Source organism: Erpetoichthys calabaricus, chromosome 11 (genome assembly GCF_900747795.2).
Source record: "Erpetoichthys calabaricus chromosome 11, fErpCal1.3, whole genome shotgun sequence".
NCBI lineage: Eukaryota > Metazoa > Chordata > Cladistia > Polypteriformes > Polypteridae > Erpetoichthys > Erpetoichthys calabaricus.
In genome coordinates this window covers 79080386-79102393 of record NC_041404.2, presented here as the reverse complement: position 1 = coordinate 79102393, position 22008 = coordinate 79080386, and the positions used below count along the sequence as shown (strand labels likewise).

General features: G+C 40.3%; 1 protein-coding gene across 4 annotated transcripts in view; it reads right to left on the bottom strand.

Moving 5' to 3' along the window:
- Positions 1 to 22008, bottom strand: part of syn1 (synapsin I) — a 326193-nt gene that overhangs the window by 6065 nt on the left and 298120 nt on the right. For all 4 annotated transcript variants that reach the window (XM_051933641.1, XM_051933643.1, XM_051933642.1 and 1 more), the window contains exon 12: positions 9743 to 10487. In XM_051933641.1, coding sequence (XP_051789601.1) covers positions 9743 to 10487 — 745 coding nt within the window. The remainder of the gene's footprint in view (positions 1 to 9742; positions 10488 to 22008) is intronic.

Sequence of the window (22008 nt, the reverse complement as noted above, 5' to 3'; positions counted from 1 at the left end):
TAACATATTCAGACTGATTTGTTCATACTATGTGCCTTATGTTGCCATGATAGGCTCCATCTCTGAGTGGGTTGGAACATTATTTTATGAAAATGTTATGTTAGGTTGTCCTCATAATAAAGTATAGTGAGCTAGCTGTTAAGTGGAAGTGACCTTAATAACAAATTGATCAGATTCTAGAAGTTTTTACTATATAATACAAAAGATGCAGAAGAATGAATGGAAATATACAGCTTGAACTAGTAAAGAAAATATTTCATGCAATAGTTTTCATATAATTTATGAGAATTATTGTAAATCTTATTCTTTGATCTTTCTTACAATCCATATTTACTAGATCATCTGTTAAGGACTGTTGATGTATAAGAACTATAATCTAATTTACTTTATTCTTTTTAAATTTTCATTAAATAGTTGGGCTATATGTATGTATTTAAGGTGTCCACGTAAGCAGCCACTAAGATAAATGCCTTGTGTATATATAAACATACTTGGCTAATAAGATGATTCCTTTCCATTCTGTAACAAGTCTCCTTTTTGCAGTTATGAATTTTCTGCCCTATCAGAACTAATTTCATGAAAGCATTCTTTAAGAGTAGATACTTACAGTGACTTTACAACAAGTGAGACAATATACACATAGCACAAGATTCAGTTGTGTTCGGTGACCTAGTTAACCGATTACTGTATGAAGGTTGGAATATTTCACACATTTTATTTACTTTATCCAATAGCTGGTTATTACATTTTTGTTTCTTGAATAGTTTTATAACAGTGAATCATATTCAAAAGTAATAATGATATGATTACATGTGTTAGTAGACTGTTAAATACATGCTTTTTAACAGCACTTTACAATGAAGTTAAAAATGGAACACAAATAGACTTGTGTTGGCTCAGTAGCTTTCATACACAACATATTGCAATTCAAGTGATGTGAAAATTACATTGATTGATGTGTGTTAGTGGTGGAAGGTCTGTGTCTGTTCAATTTTTTTAAACATTTTTGAAAGTACACCAAATAGAGTAGTGTAATAATTAGCCATTGAAAAATATAGTTAGGTCCGTAAGTAATTGGAGATTGATGACATTCTTGTAATTTTCTCTCTGTATACCACCAAAATGGATTTGAAATTAACTCTTTGAGGGCTGAATATTTTTTCCAAAAAACATAGTTTCTGAAAAGCAATGGTTTCACACAGAAATCAACATAAAACGTCTGTTGCTGCATGCTGTGGCTGCCAGTTTGCCAAGAATGTGCAGCAGGTTTGCTGCCAGGCTGTCTTCGCATGGCTGGGGCAGCATCAGCGGTCATGGTTGTAGTGCATTGCAATGTCGTTTATACCTCTTCTCATTGTTAAGTGGCAGTTCTCCTGGCGAACATTGTCAGCACCACAACTAGCTGGGGACCGATCAGCTGAAGCTGGAACCTCACATTCGTTTTCGATCACTTGTATCAAAATCGGAGTCCAACAAGTCATAGTCCAGTTCAGAGATAACAGGCAAAATGTCGCCTGCGGGGTATTTTGCTTTACGCATTCGCTTTGATCTCTCGCCATTATGTCAGTGTCATTTTTGCCATTGTTTGCACCTTACTACTCACACGAGCGCAGGAAATCTCGGTCAAACCAATGAAGCTAACTTTCCTTCTAGCAACGAGAATCCAGCTAAAACATAACGGTTGGTACTTGTCACACTTTACAATTGATTACCATCGTCAACTCCTCCTTTTGACAAAAGTTGACATCAGCCCTGAAAGAGTTAAAACAATTAAGATGTGACGCAAGTATAGACTTTCAGCTTTAATATAAGGGGTTTAGTAAAGGTATTGCTTTAAGCTTTCAGAAATAAGACATTTTTCACAGAATCTCCATTTTCAGAGACTCAGAAATAATATATATGTATTGTTTTAATACTTGGATGAAAATCCTTTGTATTCAATGACTGCCTGAAGTTTGAAACCCATGGACATCACCAAATGCCGAGTTTCCTCCATTGAGATGCTTTGCCAGGCCTTTATTGCTGCTGCCTTCAGTTGCTGCTTGTTTGTTAGTCTTTCTGCCTTGAGTTTTGTCTTCAGTAACTGAAAAACATGTTCCATTGGATTGACATCAGCTGATTGACTTGGAGGTATATACAGACAATGTTGTGTGCTTCAGATCATGAGCTGTCCCTTTTTGTTATCCTTACTTTTCTCCTCCCTTCATTATGATACAAGTTGATCTTGGTTTCATCTGTCCAAAGAACCTTATTCCAGAACTGGACAGGCTTTTTTTTTTCTTTAGTGTTACCAGTGGATTGCATTTACAGATAAACCCTCTGTATTTACATTCATGAAGATGTCTCTTGATTCTAGACTTTGACAGTGATACACCCACCTCCTTGAGTGCTCTTGACCTGGCTGGATGTTGTGAAGGGGGTTTGCTTAACAAAGGAAAGAATTCTGCGATCATCCACTTTAGTTGTTTTCTGTGGTCTCTCCAGCCTTTTGGTGTCACTGAGCTGACCAGTGCTTTCCTTCTTTTTAAGAATGTACCAGATTGTTGATTTGGGCACTCCTAAAGTTATTAGCTATCTCTCTGATAGGTGTATTTTGTTTTTTCAGTCTTATGATGGCCTTCTTCACTTGCATTGACATCTCTTTGGACCTCATGTTGAGTTCCAGTGAACAGCTACCAAATGCAAATTCAGTACTTTGAATCAACTCCAGACCTTTTCAGACCTTTTCTCTACTTAATTTGTCACATCATAACTAGGGTATGAGTCACACCTGGCCATGAAACTGCTTGTCAGTCACATGTCCTATTTTTTGAGCCTCTGAAAATATAGGGACTCTGGAAAAATGGCTGTAATTTCTGAAAGTTTAATGCAATACTTTTGTTAAACCCTATAAATTAAAGCTGAAAATCTATACTTAAGTCACATCTTGATTATTTAATTTCAAATCAATTGTTGTGGAATACAAAGAGAAAATTACAAAAATAGCATCAATGTATTTATGGAACCATATCTATTAATACAAAATGACCAATGCTAGCATAAAATCAGTATCAATGTTACCGAATGAAAGGAGAAAAGGAACTGAAATACAGTGTCAAGCAAAAGTTTGGTTGCCCTTTCTTAAAATGTCTTGCTGTGAATAGTTAAGTGAGTAGAAGATGAACTGATCACCAAAAGGCATAAAGATGACGCATTTCTTTTCAGTATTTTATCCAAGATTAGTGTATTGTTTTTGCTTTGTAGAATTGTACAGTGAAAAAAGGAAACGCATACAATGCAAACGTTTGGGCACACCGAGATATCTGAGGTCTCAGACATTCATTAGCTTGTTAGGGCTATGCCTTGTTCACAGTCATCATTAGGAAACCCTAGGTGATGCAAATTGCAAAGCTGTATAAATTCTCGTGACTCCTCAAACTTTGTTGCAACAATCAACGGCCATGAGCTCCTCTAAGCAGCTGCCTAGCACTCTGGGGGGAAAATAATAATAGAATTGATGCTCACAAAGAAAGAGAAGGCTATAAGAAGATAGCAAAGCATTTTCAAGTAGCTGTTTCTCAGTTCATAATGTTAAGAAATGGCAGGTAACAAGAACGGTAAAGGTCAAGTTGAGGTCTGGGAAGACCAAGATTTTCTGAAATAACTGCTTATTGGATTGCCAGAAAGGCAAATAAAAATCCCCTTTTGACTGCAAAAGACCTTCAGGAAGATTTAGGAGATACTGGCGCGGTGGTGCACTGTTCTACTGTGCAGCGACACTTGAACAAATATGATCTTCATGATAGAGTCAGCTGAAGGAAACCTTTCTTGCATCTTAGCCACAAACTTCAGCACCTGAAATTTGCAAGTGAACATCTAAACAAGCCTGATGCATTTTGGAAGCAATTCCTGTGGACTGATGAAGTCAGAATCCAAGTTTTTGGCCACAATGTGCAAAGGTATGTTTGGAGAAAAAGGGGTATAGAATTCCAGGAAAAGAATACCTCCCCAACTATTAAGTATGGTTGTGGATCGATCATACTTTGGGCTGGTGTCCAAATTTTTTGCTTCAGACCCTTTTCATTTGTATTTCCATCATCTACAGGTACAAAATACCAACAAAAAAATTAAATCTTGTTTAAAATGTTAAAGAAATGCATCATATTTAATTTTGTCTTTTAGTGATGAGTTCATCTTCTGCTCACTTAATTATTCATAGTAACAAACATTTTTAGCAAGTGTGCCCAAACTTTTGCATGCCACTGTAACTTCTCCATCAAGTTAGTAATATTAATTAAAATGCAGCACTTCATTCAAATTATATAAACAAGAAATTTGAAAGGAATTGATTTTTTGTATAATAGGAATACAAACAGTACATGGTGGGTAAGAAGCTCAGAGGCTTGCTGCATCTTTCCTGTGTTGTTAACTAGTTCAAACACCATTTAGCAGGAGTTTCGTAAGGTTAGTTCTTTATAATAATAATCCTTGGGTAATTTGTTCAATCAATTTAGTCTTCTATATCTTTATATAATTGCTTTTCCATTCATATATTTCCAGAGAAGTAACTTTTTGTAGTCTATTAGTTAATTTACCTAAAGCAGCAGGAGTAGGGAACCACTGTGCGAACTGTTTGTGTGTGTGTGCGTGTGCGTCTGTGTGTGTGTGCGTGCACCTGACTCGCTTGTATTGTGTATCTGAGCAGCTGTCAGATGAGTAAAAGAAAATATACAAGTTCAGGCAAATGTTCCTAAAATAAAATAGAAACAGTACACTAACTATAAGTTGAAGTTGCACAGAATGTTTCTGTTTGAAGATAAACAATTTTACAAAATCGCCAGTGTTTTTCAATAGGAAATTTTGAAATTTTAAATCTTTGTACAGCACCATCTGTTCAAGATATCTGAACAAAAATTGAACTGTCTCAATAAATTCAATGCAAAAAATAAGTGCGCTACATCCAGGAGCTGAGTGGTTTCATACAGAGAGACAGACATGGGCTTTCACAGTAGGTGCTTTGCACATGATGTGCAAATGTACCTAACAATGTCCAAATGAAAAAAAAATTTTATTTGTGTAATAAATGGCATCATTAAAGCCATCCAGGTCTAAGTAACCTCAAATGCCATTTCTTTTAATTATGTACAAAAGGATTTTTATTATAAGTTAATGTTCCCAGACTCCCTAATGCTGTTATGTAGTCCTTATACTTTTTGTCAGACATCAGAACTGGCTTTTTAATAACAGTATTAATAATAAGGTGTTTAAATGTCTTAACTGTTAGGACACAAAATCCTTCATTTATTGTATTAAAGGCAGATCATTTAATTGGTTGAAGAAATCTCCCTTTAGACTGACACCATGTCTGCCTTCTCTTACTCTAATAAAAGAAGCTCACAGTGCAGTTTTGGTCTATTTAGAATATATTTATATTAAAGTGTGACATTATGTAGGACATCACCTAACCTTATCAAACCTCTTCAATCCAATTTAGTGCTGCTGGAGTGGAAACTGTGACTATTTCCTGTATATATGTATAGGAAGCCAAATTGGCAAATTGTTTGTGTAAAGAAGTATTTAGTATATATTTTGTAATGGCAAAACTGAATATATTTCCTTGTATTTCTTTTTTCTTTCTTTCGTTCTTTGTATTTGTTAAGAGATAAATGCCTTGTGTAACTTCTCCACGTGTGCACTGGATTTGATGGGTTCTTCCTATTACTCTTGAAAACCCCCCAAAAAAAAAAAATGCAATGTAAGCATATTTGTTTGTGGAAGTAATAATTTAGTTTTTATTATCAAGTCGCTAAAAGGAAAAAGAATATTAATTGAGAGGAAAAATTCATCATTAGTAAGAGTACTAATTAAATAATATATTTTATTTATATATAGCGCCAAATAAAAAGGGGTGGACGCTTATCAGAAAATGGATAACACACACCCCCCATACCCAATCCCCCCCCCCCCCAAAAATGCTGAAAGGTCATGCTTTGGCGCAGAAGAAAGTGGATTTTTTTTTTCCTAGGATACAGTGAGTCAAAGGATGTTAGGGTGTTTTTAAAAAAAAAAAAAGTGTAAATTTCATTTATTTAAATTGCCAAGTTTTACTGAAAGGCCTGTATTATGTACACTGTTTCTGTATTGAAGACATTCATTTAATTTTGTTAAATTGTCAGGGAACCAGATTTTTTAAAGACGCCACTGTGTACAGCTCGCCACAGACTACCTCCTGCTCTACTGCAGAATGACTGAACACATCTTTATGATCTGTTTATTGATAGGCTGACTAAGGCTTGAGGGGCAACACTGTTTTTCATAAACATACAACTGTAAAGGTTGTGATAGCCTCTAAATACAATTTTTCCATCCCAGTATTACATGTGCCACCGTCCTTTTGCAGTAACCTGCTTCTTCACACTTCATACCAGGCTATGGGTGCTGCATTTGCCATAACCATGCATTCACATGCTTGCGTTATTCTTATCTCTTCATTTTCTCCCCATTGTTTCATTCCCCCTTTCTCAATATCATTTTTTCCACATTGCTCCCACCTGCGCTCATGCATTTTGATCTTATCTCACTTTATTTTACATTTTTCATATCTGTTGTGCACAACTGCACAGGGCATCCACCCATTCCTTTTACTTCACTGCCTATTTTTACCATGCATTTCTTCTGCACACTTTCTACATGCTTTTCATTTCACTATTCGAACATTCCCAGCATTCCTATCATGCTTATGTGGTTTCAAACTGAGGGCATCCACTCTTTAAGGACGGTGATGTCTTCTGGTTTTAGTTCTCTCACCTTCAGTAGTTAATAATTTTATCCTTAATATTTTGTTATATGTGGTCTTTTCTACAGTTACCTTAAATAGTCCCATAGTGCAACATACATGAGCATGTTTATATTCCTAACACTATAACCAATAACCGTAGTTAAATAACAAAAGACCTTGAGAGGAATGATAGCCAGAAGACAGCTATGTCCATGAGGAAATATTTGCGAGTCTGTTGCTGGACCCAAAATTTCAAGTAAAGGTTGGGGCTAGAAGGACTGGAAAAGTGCTTTGTGATAATCTGGATTACCTAGGATTACTGTTTCCAGGTGCCAAACCAAAATAGCCTACAATACGTACTTTTTAGAAAGACAAAGTACAGTTTTTTCAGACTTGGCTGTTTTGCAGACCACTTCTGCTAACACTTATCAGCTGGAAAATTGACTAATCTTGAGAAAATGGGGGGAAAAAAATCAATTACAATATTTGAGCATAAAGTCTTCAAAACACCCTGATAATAAACCAGCCGGGAAGGTGAAATGGTGCAAAAAAACAAAAGGATTTCTTAGCGGCCAAGAGGACAATCTTGGGAAGGCACCTTGAAACAGCAGCCACAATCGATAACATAGTCAATGCTGCCAGATTGGTCATTAACCAGCCAAACATGGTTTAAGAAGGCTAGAAATGTTAATATTTTACTAAGTGATTTTAGAATTTTGCCAATTTGAATAAGTTATTGACAGTGTCAGATCAGACAGGCAGATCCCTTCTTTTAATGTAAGAAATCGATGGTCTACCATAGCAAGACTTGTTAGTAAGAAGTGCTGAAAGTTGAATTCATTATCTCAGGAAAACAAGGTTCTGTTTTATGCTATGACTAGTCATTTAGCCCGTTACAATAATGGGCGCTAGAATAGTAGTGCATAAACATTAGTAGGAACAGTCTATATTAAATAGCAAAGGACCGTCTATTTTCTGTTACAGTAATACTGGCTTGTATGTGTCTGTAATATGCGTCACTGTATTGTGTGCCTTTAATTTTCTTTCACAGTAATACGTCTCTCCAAGTATTTTAATCTGTGCTGGCGTGCAGCTGATTATTGTATGTATGGCGACTCCCCAGCAACGGATTTTATGTGCGCAAAAATAAATCTACTTTCAAATAGTCATCCTATTGTAATATCATGACACTTTACCGGGCCAAGCTGACATCCTCAGAGTGAACACTTGCACAACAACAAACACTAATCCCACCTCTTTGGGGAAGCTGGTCTCCATGTCTCAGTACCCGATTGGATTTTTCGTGCGTTATGTTTTAGGTCTTACCTCATTTACCGAAATCCGATTGGATCGGCCGCGCAATATTTTATAGGTCCCGCCCTCTCTGTCTTGTGTGATGTGTCAGTCGGCCTTTAAAGCATCGCACCGTGCCCCGCGCATGCGCACTTCACCAGAAGACACACACACACGGACACATGGACGTACACAGAGATTTTATTAAAGAGGATATTGTATTTGAAATGATTAAATTATTATTATACTGTAGACTACTGCTTATTCACCATACACGTAATCAAGTGTCTATTTACTACTACAAATTAAGCCAACAGCAGAGGTAAATAGTCATTGTTTTGCATAGTGCCTTGCTATAGAAAGCATTCTCTGGTTCTTCTATGGACTTTATGCAACACTTTCCTCTGTGTCTTTATGAAAACTCTACATGTACTAAGCATGATGTCATGATAGTGTAACACAATGATGTTCATATCATGGCATGTCCAGTCCTTAAACTGGACTTAAAAATGTTGAAAACTTTACCCCCTAGTGCCACTTTCTCAAGGCATTTTACAGGTATAGGTCCACTGTTTAATTCTTATTTTTAAAAACTGAATCTAAGTGACTCACTCAGGATCACACAGCAAGTCAAGCACTATGAGCTACATTATTTGTATGAAAATGTGTTATATAAATGTTGTTGTTGTCAAAGGTGGGAGATGAACCAGCAGTCAGTGATATAAAGTTTAGTGCTTCTGCCTCTGGGCCACATAAAATGAACTGTGGGAAACTAATTGCTTTCATAGTTTTCTTAAACGTTCCTTAAGTCAAAAGCAGTGGTAAACAACGTCAGTCCTGGAGGGCTGCAGTGGCTGCAGATTTTTGTTCCAACTCAGTTTCTTAAGGAGAAGTGAATTATTGTTGAAGAAACACTTGTTGCTCAAGTGACATTTTTCTGCTCCACTCTAATTGTCTTGTTTGATTTTGAATCCTTAATTGTTCATTTTAGTTTTAAATAGTTGCATTCACTGTTTTTAATTGCTTCTTATTAAAGGAAAGGTTCTGGCAGTTCTCCAATTAGATTGTTTTGTATTTACAGTTGTATGAATTCATCGTGAACTATTTGGCTTAATAAAATACTTAGAAGGAAACTGACGAGAAAAAAGTGAAGGACTGAAAAATATTAATCTGTTTTTGACTTTGAATCTCTTAAATTGTATCATTAAAAGGGAAAAAAATCTACATAAGAATGACCTGACATTGCAGAGTTAAACCACTAACAAGTCATCATAATAAAAGAGAAAACAATCCTTGTTAATAACAGATCTAATTAACAAACTGTATTGGAACAAAAACCTGCAGCCACTTCAGCCCTCCAAGACCAAAATTGCTCACCCTTGGTTTTGAAGGAGTGGAGTCTTCAATGGCAAAAAGATGTGCTCAAATAACCTAAAATTCTGTAGCACAGTGAACAGTGTCAATTGGTTTTACATTTAGTTATAGATTTATATTTTTTAAAATGCGCTTCATGATTATTGTGAACCACTATTTTTTTTGTTTTTAGGTGAAAGTTTAGCTTGCAATAAAACTGAGATGATCTAATTTGTCACTGGATGGGCACTTTTTTTTTTTTCTTTTCAATATTAAAATCTAAAGCTGAAATCTGGCAGCACTTGACAATGCTCTTCTGCAACTGGAAAGCAATCTTACTTGAGTTGGGGATGCGGCTGTGAAGGCAATCCCATTCCTTGGCTTTGTTCCTGGCTGGGCTTCTGTGGAGGCAATGGTTTTTGCTGTACAGGAGGGCGGCTCCCTACACTTCCAGGACCTCCCATTCCTAAGGGGCCCCCCTGCCCTTGAGCTGAAGGCCGAGGCTGCTGAGTCGTGGGTGCCATAGGTCTACCCTGTTGCTGTGGTGGAGGACCCTGGGATGGTGCCCTCTGTTGCTGCTGTTGAGAGGCTTGAGGAACCCCTTGTGTGAGCTGTCGAGGAGGCTGTGGCTGTGCCCCTTGCCCTTGTGGCCTTTGCTGCGGTGGCCTTTGTTGTTGCTGAACCCCAATGGGTTTCTGCACTGATGCACCAGTTGGCCTCTGTTGTGGCTGTTGCTGAGATGGGGCAGGCTGCTGCCTTTGCATCTGAGGAGATCCTGATTGACTTCTTTGTGGTGATCCTTGACCAGATGATGGTTTCTGCTGTGGCTGCTGAGCACCTGGTCCTGGCTGTCGTTGTTGTGGTGGCCCTGCTTGGCCTCCACCCCCAGGACTAGGCTGCCTTTGCTGCTGTACTGGGGCTGGAGATGTAGGGTGCTGGGTGCTAGGGCTTGGAGCTCTCTGCTGCTGCTGGGGTGGTGGTTGACTTAAGCCTTGTATTGGCTGACCCTGAGGTGGTGGTCTCTGCTGTGAGGGAGGGCCTTGACGAACACCTTGAGAACTTTGAGGAGGCTGCTGAGGCCCACCTAAAATGTACAGACAAAATTAGATTTGTTAATATTCATTTCACTACAGAAATACACACATTGTACAGTAGTGGCCAAAAGTTTTGAGAATGACACAAATACTGGTTGCTGCTTCAGTGTTTAGAGATGTTTTGTCAGATGTTTCTATGGTATACTGAAGTATAATTACAAGCATTTAATAAGTTTTCAAAGGCTTTTATTGACAATTACATTAAGTTTATGCAAAGAGTCAATATTTGAAGACCTGTGCAATTCACCCTGGCATGCTGTCAATCAACTTCTGGGCCAAACCCTGACTGATGGCAGCCCGTTCTTGCATAATCAATGCTTGGTGTTTGTCAGAATTTGTGGGTTTTTATTTTGTTGTCTCAATGGGGTTACGGTCTGGGGAGTTTCATGGCCATGGACTCATAATTTTGATGTTTTGTTCCCAAGCCACTTAATCACTTTTGCCTTATGGCACGGTGCTCCATCATGCTGGAAAAGACATTGTCACCAAATTGCTCTTGGATGGTTGGGAGAAGTAGCTCTCGGAGGATGTTTTGGTACCATTCTTTATTAATGGCTGTGTTCTTAGGTAAAATTATGAGTGAGCACTCTCCCTTGGCTGTGAAGCAACTCCACACATGAATGGTCTCAACATGCTTTACTGTTGGCATGACCCAGGACATGGTAGTGCTCACCTTTTCTTCTACGGACAATATTTTTTTCCAGATGCCCCTAACAATTGGAAAGGGGATTCATCAGAGAAAATCTTTACCCCAGCAGTCCAATCCCTGTATCTTTTGCAGAATATCAGTCTGTCCCTGATTTTTTTTTTCTTGGAGAGAATTGGCTTCCTTGCTGCCCTTCTAGACACCAGGCCATCCTCCAAAAGTTTTTGCCTCACTGTGCGTGCAGATGCTCAGGAATGGCAGCAGGCAGTTGTGAGTGCAAGCTCTACACTGGTGGTGCCCCAATCCTGCAGCTGAATCAACTTTAGGAGATGGTCCTGGCGCTTTCTAGACTTTCTTGGGTGCCCTGAAAAGCCTTCTTCACAACAGCAATGGAAATTGTTTTTTGGGGGTTAAGTTAATTTTCATGGCAAAGAGGGACTTTGCAATTAATTGCAATTCATCTGAGCACTCTTAGACACATCATAAAAACTGGGGCAACAAACTTTGTGAAAATGAATATTTGTGCCATTCTCAAAACATTTGGCCACAACTGTAGTAGTGCTGTCCTTTGGAATACATTGGGTGCTTGCAAGAATCATTATCTCAAACCAAGCAAGCATCAGGTGTGGTTCAACTGATATACCTCTCACTCAGTACAATAAATGGGAAGATATAATACAGGAATCAGCACTTACTCAAGTATTTAATTTTTGGGGCAAGGTAACTTCACTGTTGTTTCACTTTCACATTTGTTCATGAACGCGAACAAGAACATTGTCACATCTCACTAACAGCTACCAGTAAATCTCCTACCATAGGTGTTTTATAAAAGTCTGTTGTACCTCCAACCTGACACCTAGTATTTTGTTGATCCTCAATGCTTAATAGAAAGGAACAATTGTGAAAATAGATAAATTGATGAAAGAAATCTGCATAGACTGTGGACTGACAGAATCAGAACTGCAGCATCCTATTTTTGTTTCTTAAGCTTCAGGCACCTGATTTTCAACCCTAAATAATCTGGTGTAACTCTCTGATTTCTTCCACTGTGTCCCACTTAACTAATCATCTCTGTTCACCACAATCCTCAGTTTAGTTTTTTCTCTAGCATCCCATCTTTGTCTACTGTCTTCCTGTAGTCTACACTGACACTCTAGCATTAGGGTACTCAGTCAATCTTCTTTCCTATTAGTGGGAAAAGATCATTAACTGTACCTTCATATTATCATATTTTGTGCAGTTAGTATCAGTATATGCCAGTTTGTTTGGATTCTGTCTAAGGACGCCCATGAGCTTCCCGGAAGGTTGAAGCAAAGTGTGCTGTGTTGGGTCTTTCACAAAGTTTTTCCATCAGCTACATACTGAATTAGTGACCCTCATACTTTAAATGCATAACAAGGTAATCCACTTAAACCCCAAAGCTGCTGTTCATGTTCCTTTCCCTTATAATAGTATTATGTTTGTACATGGCACTAGCAGTACTAAATATACAACTTCTGCAACACCACATACATAACAAATATTTCATGTTACAAGCATTAAATACTAGCTTTAAAAGTGACCCAATATTGTAACTTTAATAACAGACTTGGGATTATTTGTAGCACAAAAACAAGGTCAATATATGTGTTGCACTTGTAATAATGTACAGATGAGAAGCAATTTTTCAATCTATAGACTAACATTTGACTAAGGCAGGGTGGAAAAGACTTTGAGGAATCCATAAAAATGTATAAACAGGATTTAGAACACTACAGCCAGCTTTATGTGAGCAAAATATTTTGAAGAGTTGACATGCATAACATGCTGCCCTTGCTCCATATGCCCAGTATGGCAATCTTAGGCTAATACAGGCTACAGGTCTCAGTCCACTACAGTACAATGGAAAAACAGCCAGTGGACTAAGCATTTTGCAGGCTTTTTCTGTCTTTATAATAAGGACTAGTTATTCCAACAAGGGGAAAAATACTTAACACCAGTGTATCATTTTCTGTGATTCATTGCCCAGTCTACATTGATTCAAGCCTGGGATTTAATTGCACAGTAAATTGTAAACTTTTCACAATCACTTTGTTTACTTCATTGCTAGATGCATCCTCTTTGACCATTTTCTTTAATTAGGGAAAAAGCTTTACTTGTTTGCTGTAGGGTGTCAGGAAGATTCTAACTAGTGGGTATACATTGCTACAGGCCTCTGTGCAGCACTAATTTATTCCATCTATAAAAAATGCAAAGCAGCTGGAGTCAGGATAGCTAATCACAGGCAGGTACAAGGAAAATGCTACAATGATATCTGAGTAGAATTTCCACTAAAGGCGGCTGCTTAAAGTAGTTAATTTTTGATAAATGTTTTGCATAACAGCAACAATTATTTTATGTTGTTATCTAAAATACATTTATTAGGAGTTATGCTCTTTCTTTTTCTACTGCTACCTTACCTTAATTAAGTACAAGTTTGTCTCTTTAAACATGCCCATTAATATGTGCAATATGTAAGTTGTTAAAGTTATGAACAGTATATGATTTGATGAAACTACATTTCTGTTATGGGTGTGAAATGTTGCCATCTTGCACTACTGCTGCCTAACATTTCAGTTTATCAATATCAAGATATCCTATTTAAGTGGTTTACTGTCCAGATGTGTTGTAACAAACTTGTGTTTACCAGACTTGATGCTCACACTTCATACTCCACTAGGGAGTTGAATGATGTTTAGAAACATTGGCCATTATCAAACTAGACAGGTCCTCAACACTACTTCATCTTTCGGCTGCTCCTGTTAGGGGTTGCCGCAGCGGATCATCTTAACCCAAATAAATGCTGTTTAAGTACATGCAGTTAAATAAACTAAAGATGTATTCCTACTAGCAGTATCGACATCACAAGCTACGTGATAACATACAGTAATGTACATATAACAAAATAATACACTAATAATTAAAGCTCACCCCATCCTTCTGTACAAACTAACAGTATATGTGCTAAACTGTGTGTGTATATACAGGTGCTGGTCATAAAATTAGAATATCATGACAAAGTTGATTTATTTCAGTAATTCCATTCAAAAAGTGAAGCTTGTATATTAGATTCATTCATTACACACAGACTGATGTATTTCAAATGTTTATTTCTTTTAATGTTGATGATTATAACTGACAACTAATGAAAGTCCCAAATTCAATATCTCGGAAAATTAGAATATCAATTAAGACCAATGCAAAAAAAGGATTTTTAGAAATGTTGGCCAACTGAAAGGTATGAACATGAAAAGTATGAGCATGTACAGCACTCAATATTTAGTTGGGGCTCCTTTGGCCTGGATTACTGTAGCAATGTGGTGTGGCATGGAGTCGATCAGTCTGTGGCACTGCTCAGGTGTTATGAGAGCCCATGTTGCTCTGATAGTGGCCTTCAGCTCTTCTGAATTGTTGGGTCTGGCGTATTGCATCTTCCTCTTCACAATACCCCATAGATTTTCTATGTGGTTAAGGTCAGGCGAGTTTGCTGGCCAATCAAGAACAGGGATACCATGGTCCTTAAACCAGGTCCTGGTAGCTTTGGCACTGTGTGCAGGTGCCAGGTCCTGTTGGAAAATGAAATCTGCATCTCCATAAAGTTCGTCAGCAGCAGGAAGCATGAAGTGCTCTAAAACATCCTGGTAGACTGCTGCATTGACCTTGGACCTCAGAAAACACAATGGACAGACACCAGCAGATGACATGGCACCCCAAACCATCACTGACTGTGGAAACTTTACAATGGACCTCACGCAACGTGGATTCTGTGCCTCTCCTCTCTTCCTCCAGACTCTGGGACCTTGATTTCCAAAGGAAATGCAAAATTTACTTTCATCAGAGAACATAACTTTGGACCACTCAGCAGCACTCCAAAGGCGAGACCCTTCTGACGCTGTCTCTTGTTCAAGAGTGGCTTGACACAAGGAATGCGACAGCTGAAACCCACGTCTTGCATACATCTGTGCGTGGTGGTTCTTGAAGCACTGACTCCAGCTGCAGTCCACTCTTTGTGAATCTCCCCCACATTTTTGAATTGGTTTTGTTTCACAATCCTCTCCAGGGTGCGGTTATCCCTATTGCTTGTACACTTTTTTTCTACCACATCTTGTCCTTCTCTTCGCCTCTTAATGTGCTTGGACACAGAGCTCTGTGAACAGCCAGCCTCTTTAGCAATGACCTTTTGTGTCTTGCCCTCCTTGTGCAAGGTGTCAATGGTCGTCTTTTGGACAACTGTCAAGTCAGCAGTCTTCCCCATGATTGTGTAGCCTACAGAACTAGACTGAGAGACCATTTAAAGGCTTTTGCAGGTGTTTTGAGTTAATTAGCTGATTAGAGTGTGGCACCAGGTGTCTTCAATATTGAACCTTTTCACAATATTCTAATTTTCCAAGATACTGAATTTGGGACTTTCATTAGTTGTCAGTTATAATCATCAACATTAAAAGAAATAAACATTTGAAATACATCAGTCTGTGTGTAATGAATGAATCTAATATACAAGTTTCACTTTTTGAATGGAATTACTGAAATAAATCAACTTTGTCATGATATTCTAATTTTATGACCAGCACCGGTATGTAAGAATCAATCATTCAAACAAACCAGTTGAAGAATTACTGAAAAAGTTGCATTTCAGTCCAAAAATGTTGTTTGGAAATGTTTTATTCCAAAGTTCTTTGAAAGATAAGCAGCCAAAATCAGTAGAATTCACACAGGGAGCTGAAGCAGCAATCTACATATAGTGCTATTCCAAACAAAAAACAAGTTTGTAACACCGTCACCTACCTATGTGACTTTTCTGTATGTCATTATTTATTTTTCATCTCTGTGTGAGAGATTACTTGTCTGTGTAAGGTCAGACAGTGAATTGTGATGATACACCTTCAAAGCGGTAGTGGGTCCCCATAAAAGTCAGTGTCTGAATTGCTACAGTAACACTAAGCAGAATGGATAAAAGGGTGGGGAAATCTGGAAGAAACTTCAAAAAGGAAAGAACAGTAGTAGAATAGTCAACAAGGACAATAAGCATTTTTTTGTGCCATGCCAACAAGAAAACTGGATGCTCACCGTCCAAAAGATGTTGTCTGGGCAAGAATGACTGTCAAAAGTATAACAAACCTTTGAACAGAGTGGTTGTTTCGCTTTACCAATTGGATGCCAGTGGAAGTAACTTAAGAGAATATGCTGACAACTAACTTGTTAAATCTGAGTGAGGCCTATCTGTTTTTAAGTAATCAGGAATGTACTGGGTGACTAGATTTATTACCTTTTCTAGTAGTTTTTCACAAACCAGGCAGTATATTTTCTTCAACCTTTTCTGTGACTTTTGAATCAGGTTTTTATTTCTAGACTTTGTTTCTGGTAGAATATGGGATAGGGACATGTGTTAAGTACGTAAGTATGTCAATAAATGTTGAAGTTGAGGAAATATTATACTGTCATGGTTAACAATTGTCACGCACGCGCGCTTAGGAAGCCGCGGAAAGACTCAAAGTGTTATGTAAAACCGCAAGCCAGAAGGGAATGGTGGAGCACTAACCTCTCTCTCTTTGATTTCGGCAGAAAAAAGGAAACATCTCCATGAAGACACCACCAGTATCCAACCATGCAATACCACTTCCGCATTCCCTCTGTCGATCCATGATGACGTCAGCATCCCACCATCCACCTCGGTCCCTTCCCAGCAGCCCTCACTTTCATTTCCGGTCCCCCTGCATAAAGATTCCCCCAGTGCGCCATCTTGTTGTCTACTGTTATTGTGATGTACAATATTTTGGACCTGAAATTAGTATTTACAGTATACGGGGCCGGAAAACCCCAACCCTTTATGAGTGTCTTGTGTTCTTTTTACAGTGGCGTAGTCGGCAGGATACAAAGTCCGAAGAAACGATGTCTGAAGGACAGGACCTGAACGCTGTCCTCACCGAAATGGCGACGCAGCTCCAAAACCTGCAACATGAGGTCGCCACTACAAAGCGCGAGCTGGAGGAAACTAAAGCACGGCTCGCGAACGCCGAAGTGGTAAGACCAGAGCCCGCCCGACCTCCGCCGCCCCCGATTGTGCCGTTGTCGGAGACAGACGACATCGAGTCTTACCTCGGGATATTTGAAAGAACCACTACCCGGAACCAGTGGCAGCGGGCAGAGTGGGCGTCCATCCTAGCGCCCTACCTGAAGGGTGCCGCGCAGCGGGCTTACTATGATCTCCCCGAGGAGGAAGCCGCGAATTATGACCTCCTAAAGCCCGAGATCTTAAGTCGCTACGGCATCATGTCGGACCAGCAGGCGAGCGAATGGCGAAATTGGCAGTTTGACCCTGACCGCCCCCGCCAGAGCTCAGGCTTTCGACTTCTGGGGGAAAATGGGCGGCTGGCTAAGGCCAGAGGGTCCCCAGGCAGGCTGGGTGGTAGAACAAGTGGCGTGTGAGGGTCTAGTAAACGCCATGCCTAGCCAGCTCGCCCAGCAGGTCCGACGACATCCCTATAGGGACATGAAGGGCCTCCTAGAGGTCATGGAGCGTCAGATCGCGGTGCACCGAACCAGGGGGTCAGAAAGGCCGGCTCGCGGTGCGCGACAGGGACGCGCCGTTGTCCCCGAGCCCTCTCGCCACGCTGCGGGAGCTCCGGGAAAGCCCCGTGATAAGCCGGGCCCTCCGCACTGTTTCAAGTGCGGTGAGGCCGGCCATCTTCTTCCCTCCTGCCCGTTAAATGTTGAGCCGATGGACTGAAGCTGGGCCACCACGGAGAGGTATTGTGCTTTGTCCAATCCCCTGGCAGTCCCGAATACAGGAGTGGTATTAGTAAGTGGTTATGCTGTGCTTGCCTTGTTTGATTCTGGCAGCAATATTACCATTGTTGCTCGCCGTTACATACTACCGCCACAATGGCTTAATCAACCCGTAAAAGTTAAGTGTGTACATGGGGAGACCAGATCATATAAGTCCGCTAAGTGTTACATTTCCTGGAAGGGGGACTTAAACCGAGTGACAGTGGCAGTGCTACCCAAACCCCCCTTCCCGGTGATTTTGGGACAAGACTGGTCGAAAAACAACAGCGGTAGTATAAAAACCACTCCTGTTGCCAAGTTGGGTCTTGTTATGGGTGGGCGGGGCGCCCTCCCCGCGGCTTCCTCGCCGTGCATAGAGGCAAACAGTGATGACGTAGGCAGCCAGGTGGAAGATTCTCAAGCGACGGACCCTCTCCCGGAAGCACCAGGTGAGGGCCCGAGCCAAATAAACAATCCCCCGGAGCAGGCAGATCCTCTGGACAATATGACTCATCTGTTTAGAGCTACGCCTGCCTCCTTTAAAAGAGAACAGTGGAATGACGATTCCCTGAAGTTTGCCCGGAATGCTGCTGTTTCCGTAGATGGCCAGTTGTCAGAGAATCCCATGCCACCCGAGCCCTACTTTGTATTAGATAACAATCTGTTGTATCGGGTCACGAGTCACGAAGGCGAGATGCGGAAGTTGCTGTTAGTCCCGCGGACCTACCGGCGGGAGGTCTGCGAACTAGCTCATGCCCATCTCTTAGGCGCCCATCTCGGGGCCGAAAAAACAGAGAGGATAAAACTCCGTTTCTATTGGCCGGGAATTAATGAGGAGGTCCGGCGTTTCTGTCAGTCCTGTCCTGACTGTCAGATACGCCAGATTCCTAGGAGGGACCGTGCTCCTCTTGTTCCCATTCCTTTAATAGATATTCCCTTTGAAAGGATCGGGATGGATCTTGTGGGCCCCCTGGAGCCTTCGAACCGTGGCCATCCACATTACTAACCGAGAATGGTAAACCGGATGGACGCAGGGACATCCAGCAATGGGCCGTGGCCGCAAGCAACGGGAACCGGATGGAATGCAATGTAAAATAAGAAATGAGGCATCGCGCACACAAAAAAGGAGTCAGACCACAGAAAAAAGGAGTCAGACGCCGTTGCACACGAAACGGGACACACAAAGAAGAGGATTCAACAAGCCCCTAGCACACAAAAAAAATGAAGCCGCGAGCACCACTCAAAGCCCATTGGACACGAAACGGGACAGACTATGGCCGTAGCACACGAAACTAGCACAAAAACGACGATTCAGACCCTCGACCACAGTAACATAAATAACAAATGACACACAAAGCCCCATTTCTAAATGAACCGTCCGTATTAAACATACGTCATCTCAACACGTTCACACTATGCAGCATAGGTGGATCTCATTACAATAAGGCACTATTAACCATTCAACCGCAGAAAAGGCTCCATATTAACAATGAGTGCGATCCTCCTTATTACTTATCCATATTTATCATGCTCAAGAACAAACAAGTCATAAATTCACGATCACGGGTACAAAACGATACGGCTCGGATAACGGGACCAAACACAATTCACACTATGCAGCATAGGTGGATCTCATTACAATGAGGCACTATTAACCCTTCAACCGCAGAAAAGGCTCCATATTAACAGTGAGTGCGATCCTCCTTATTACTTATCCATATTTCTAACGCTGAAGAACAAACAATTCATGAATTCACGATCACGGGTACAAAACGATACGGCTCGAGTAACGGGACCAAACACACGAACCCGCATGGAAAAAAAACAATACAGGTCGGCTCCAACGCGCTTCTGAAACTCTGGAAGAAAAAATGTCTCGGCTTCAAAAACGCAAAGCTCATCTAACACAGTTACAGAAACGAACCCAAATGGACAGACACACTGAACATGGACGCATGCAGCGCACGTCTCACAGTACTGCATTGAAACAGGCACGGGTTCAAAACGAAACACCTCCCGTCTCAGACATACAGAAACGGCAGACGTCTACACCGCGCATCTGGACTGCCGGAAAACAAGCACGCAAGGCTCCAAAAAGAGAAAGCTCAACTGACCGACATACAAAACGGCAAGGCTCAATACAAACAATGCACGCCGTAAACTACTTCGGGCTTCTCACACAGCACAGGCAAATCGATTACACCTCCAAAACAACATGTCCCAAATAATGGACATACAATGACGCGACTCTCAAACGGCACAAGCAAAAGATACACATCACAGACATCAACGACAGACACCTGCTAAACGCTTGCGCCAGTTAGCTAACAACGCGTTCAATAATGAGTCCACTATTCAGGAAAATTCATTGGGATTAATGAATGTCATTTGCAATCATTGTCATTCACTTAACTTCCCTGAAGAAACAACTGGCAATACAAGTAATGAATTTACACGTTGTTATCAAAGGGTCAAATTAGACTGCCTCCTTTACATTCATATCCTGAATATCTACAGAAGCTTCTAACTAACGATGTACCTGAAAGTGAAATCTTTATGAACTGCATTAGATCCTACAAATCGGTATCCACTATGAACATTAACAGTGGCACTGCACATGACATCCGTCTTGCAAAACTGTTAATTATTGATGAATGTACAATGGCATCCACTCACTTACTCAACACCATTCATAAACTTCTACAAACGTTTATGAATAATAATATTCCCTTTGGAGGAAAGGCACTTTTATTAGGAGGAGATTTTAGACAGTGCTTAGCTATTGTTCCACATTCCATGCGCTCAGCTATTGTTCAGTGCACCTTAAAATACGCAGACAATTGGCATTGCTTTCAAAAGATACAGTTAGTACAAAACATGCGATGTCCAGATCCAGATCATAACAATTGGTTATTACAACTGGGAGATGGTACACTCACCAATACAGATAGACTTCACCCAGATATTATTACAATTCCTCAAGCCTTTATCTGCGACGACTTAGTTACAGACAGATTTGGAACAGCAATCTCATTAGACCAAATACCCTTTTTAACACAAAGCACTACAGTAATCCCTCGCTATATCGCGCTTCGCCCTTCGCGGCTTCACTCCATCGCGGATTTTATATGTAAGCATATTTAAATATATATCGCGGATTTTTCGCTGCTTCGCGGGTTTTTGAGGACAATGGGTCTTTTAATTTCTGGTACATGCTTCCTCAGTTGGTTTGCCCAGTTGATTTCATACAAGGGATGCTATTGGCAGATGGCTGAGAAGCTACCCAGCTTACTTTTCTCTGTCTCTTGCGCTGACTATCTGTGATCCTGACGTAGGGGGTGTGAGCAGGGGGGCTGTTTGCACACCTAGACGATACGGACGCTCGTCTAAAAATGCTGAAAGATTATCTTCACTTTGCTACCTTCTGTGTGCAGCTTTTAAGTATGCTGCACGGTGCTTCGTATACTTAAAAGCTCAAAGGGCACGTATTGATTTTTTAATCTGTCTCTCTCTATCTCTCTCTAACTCTCTCTCTCTCTCTCTCTGCTCCTGACGGAGGGGGTGTGAGCTGCCGCCTTCAACAGCTTTGTGCCGCGGTGCTTCGCATACTTAAAAGCAAACAGCCCTATTGATTTATTTGCTCCTTTGAAGAGGAAGATATGTTTGCATTCTTTTAATTGTGAGACTGAACTGTCATCTCTGTCTTGTTATGGAGCACAGTTTAAACTTTTGAAAAAGAGACAAATGTTTGTTTGCAGTGTTTGAATAACGTTCCTGTCTCTCTACAACCTCCTGTGTTTCTGCGCAAATCTGTGACCCAAGCATGACAATATAAAAATAACCATATAAACATATGGTTTCTACTTCGCGGATTTTCTTATTTCGCGGGTGGCTCTGGAACGCAACCCCCGCGATGGAGGAGGGATTACTGTATATTATGTCCAAAAAATATTAATGTGGAAAACATAAATACCCAAGTCATTGCATTACTTCCTGGAGAGACACAACTCTTTCTAAGCTCTGACAAACTTGACTCTGATCACGACAATAACCATCTTCCTTGACCTTACAAGTTCTGACCT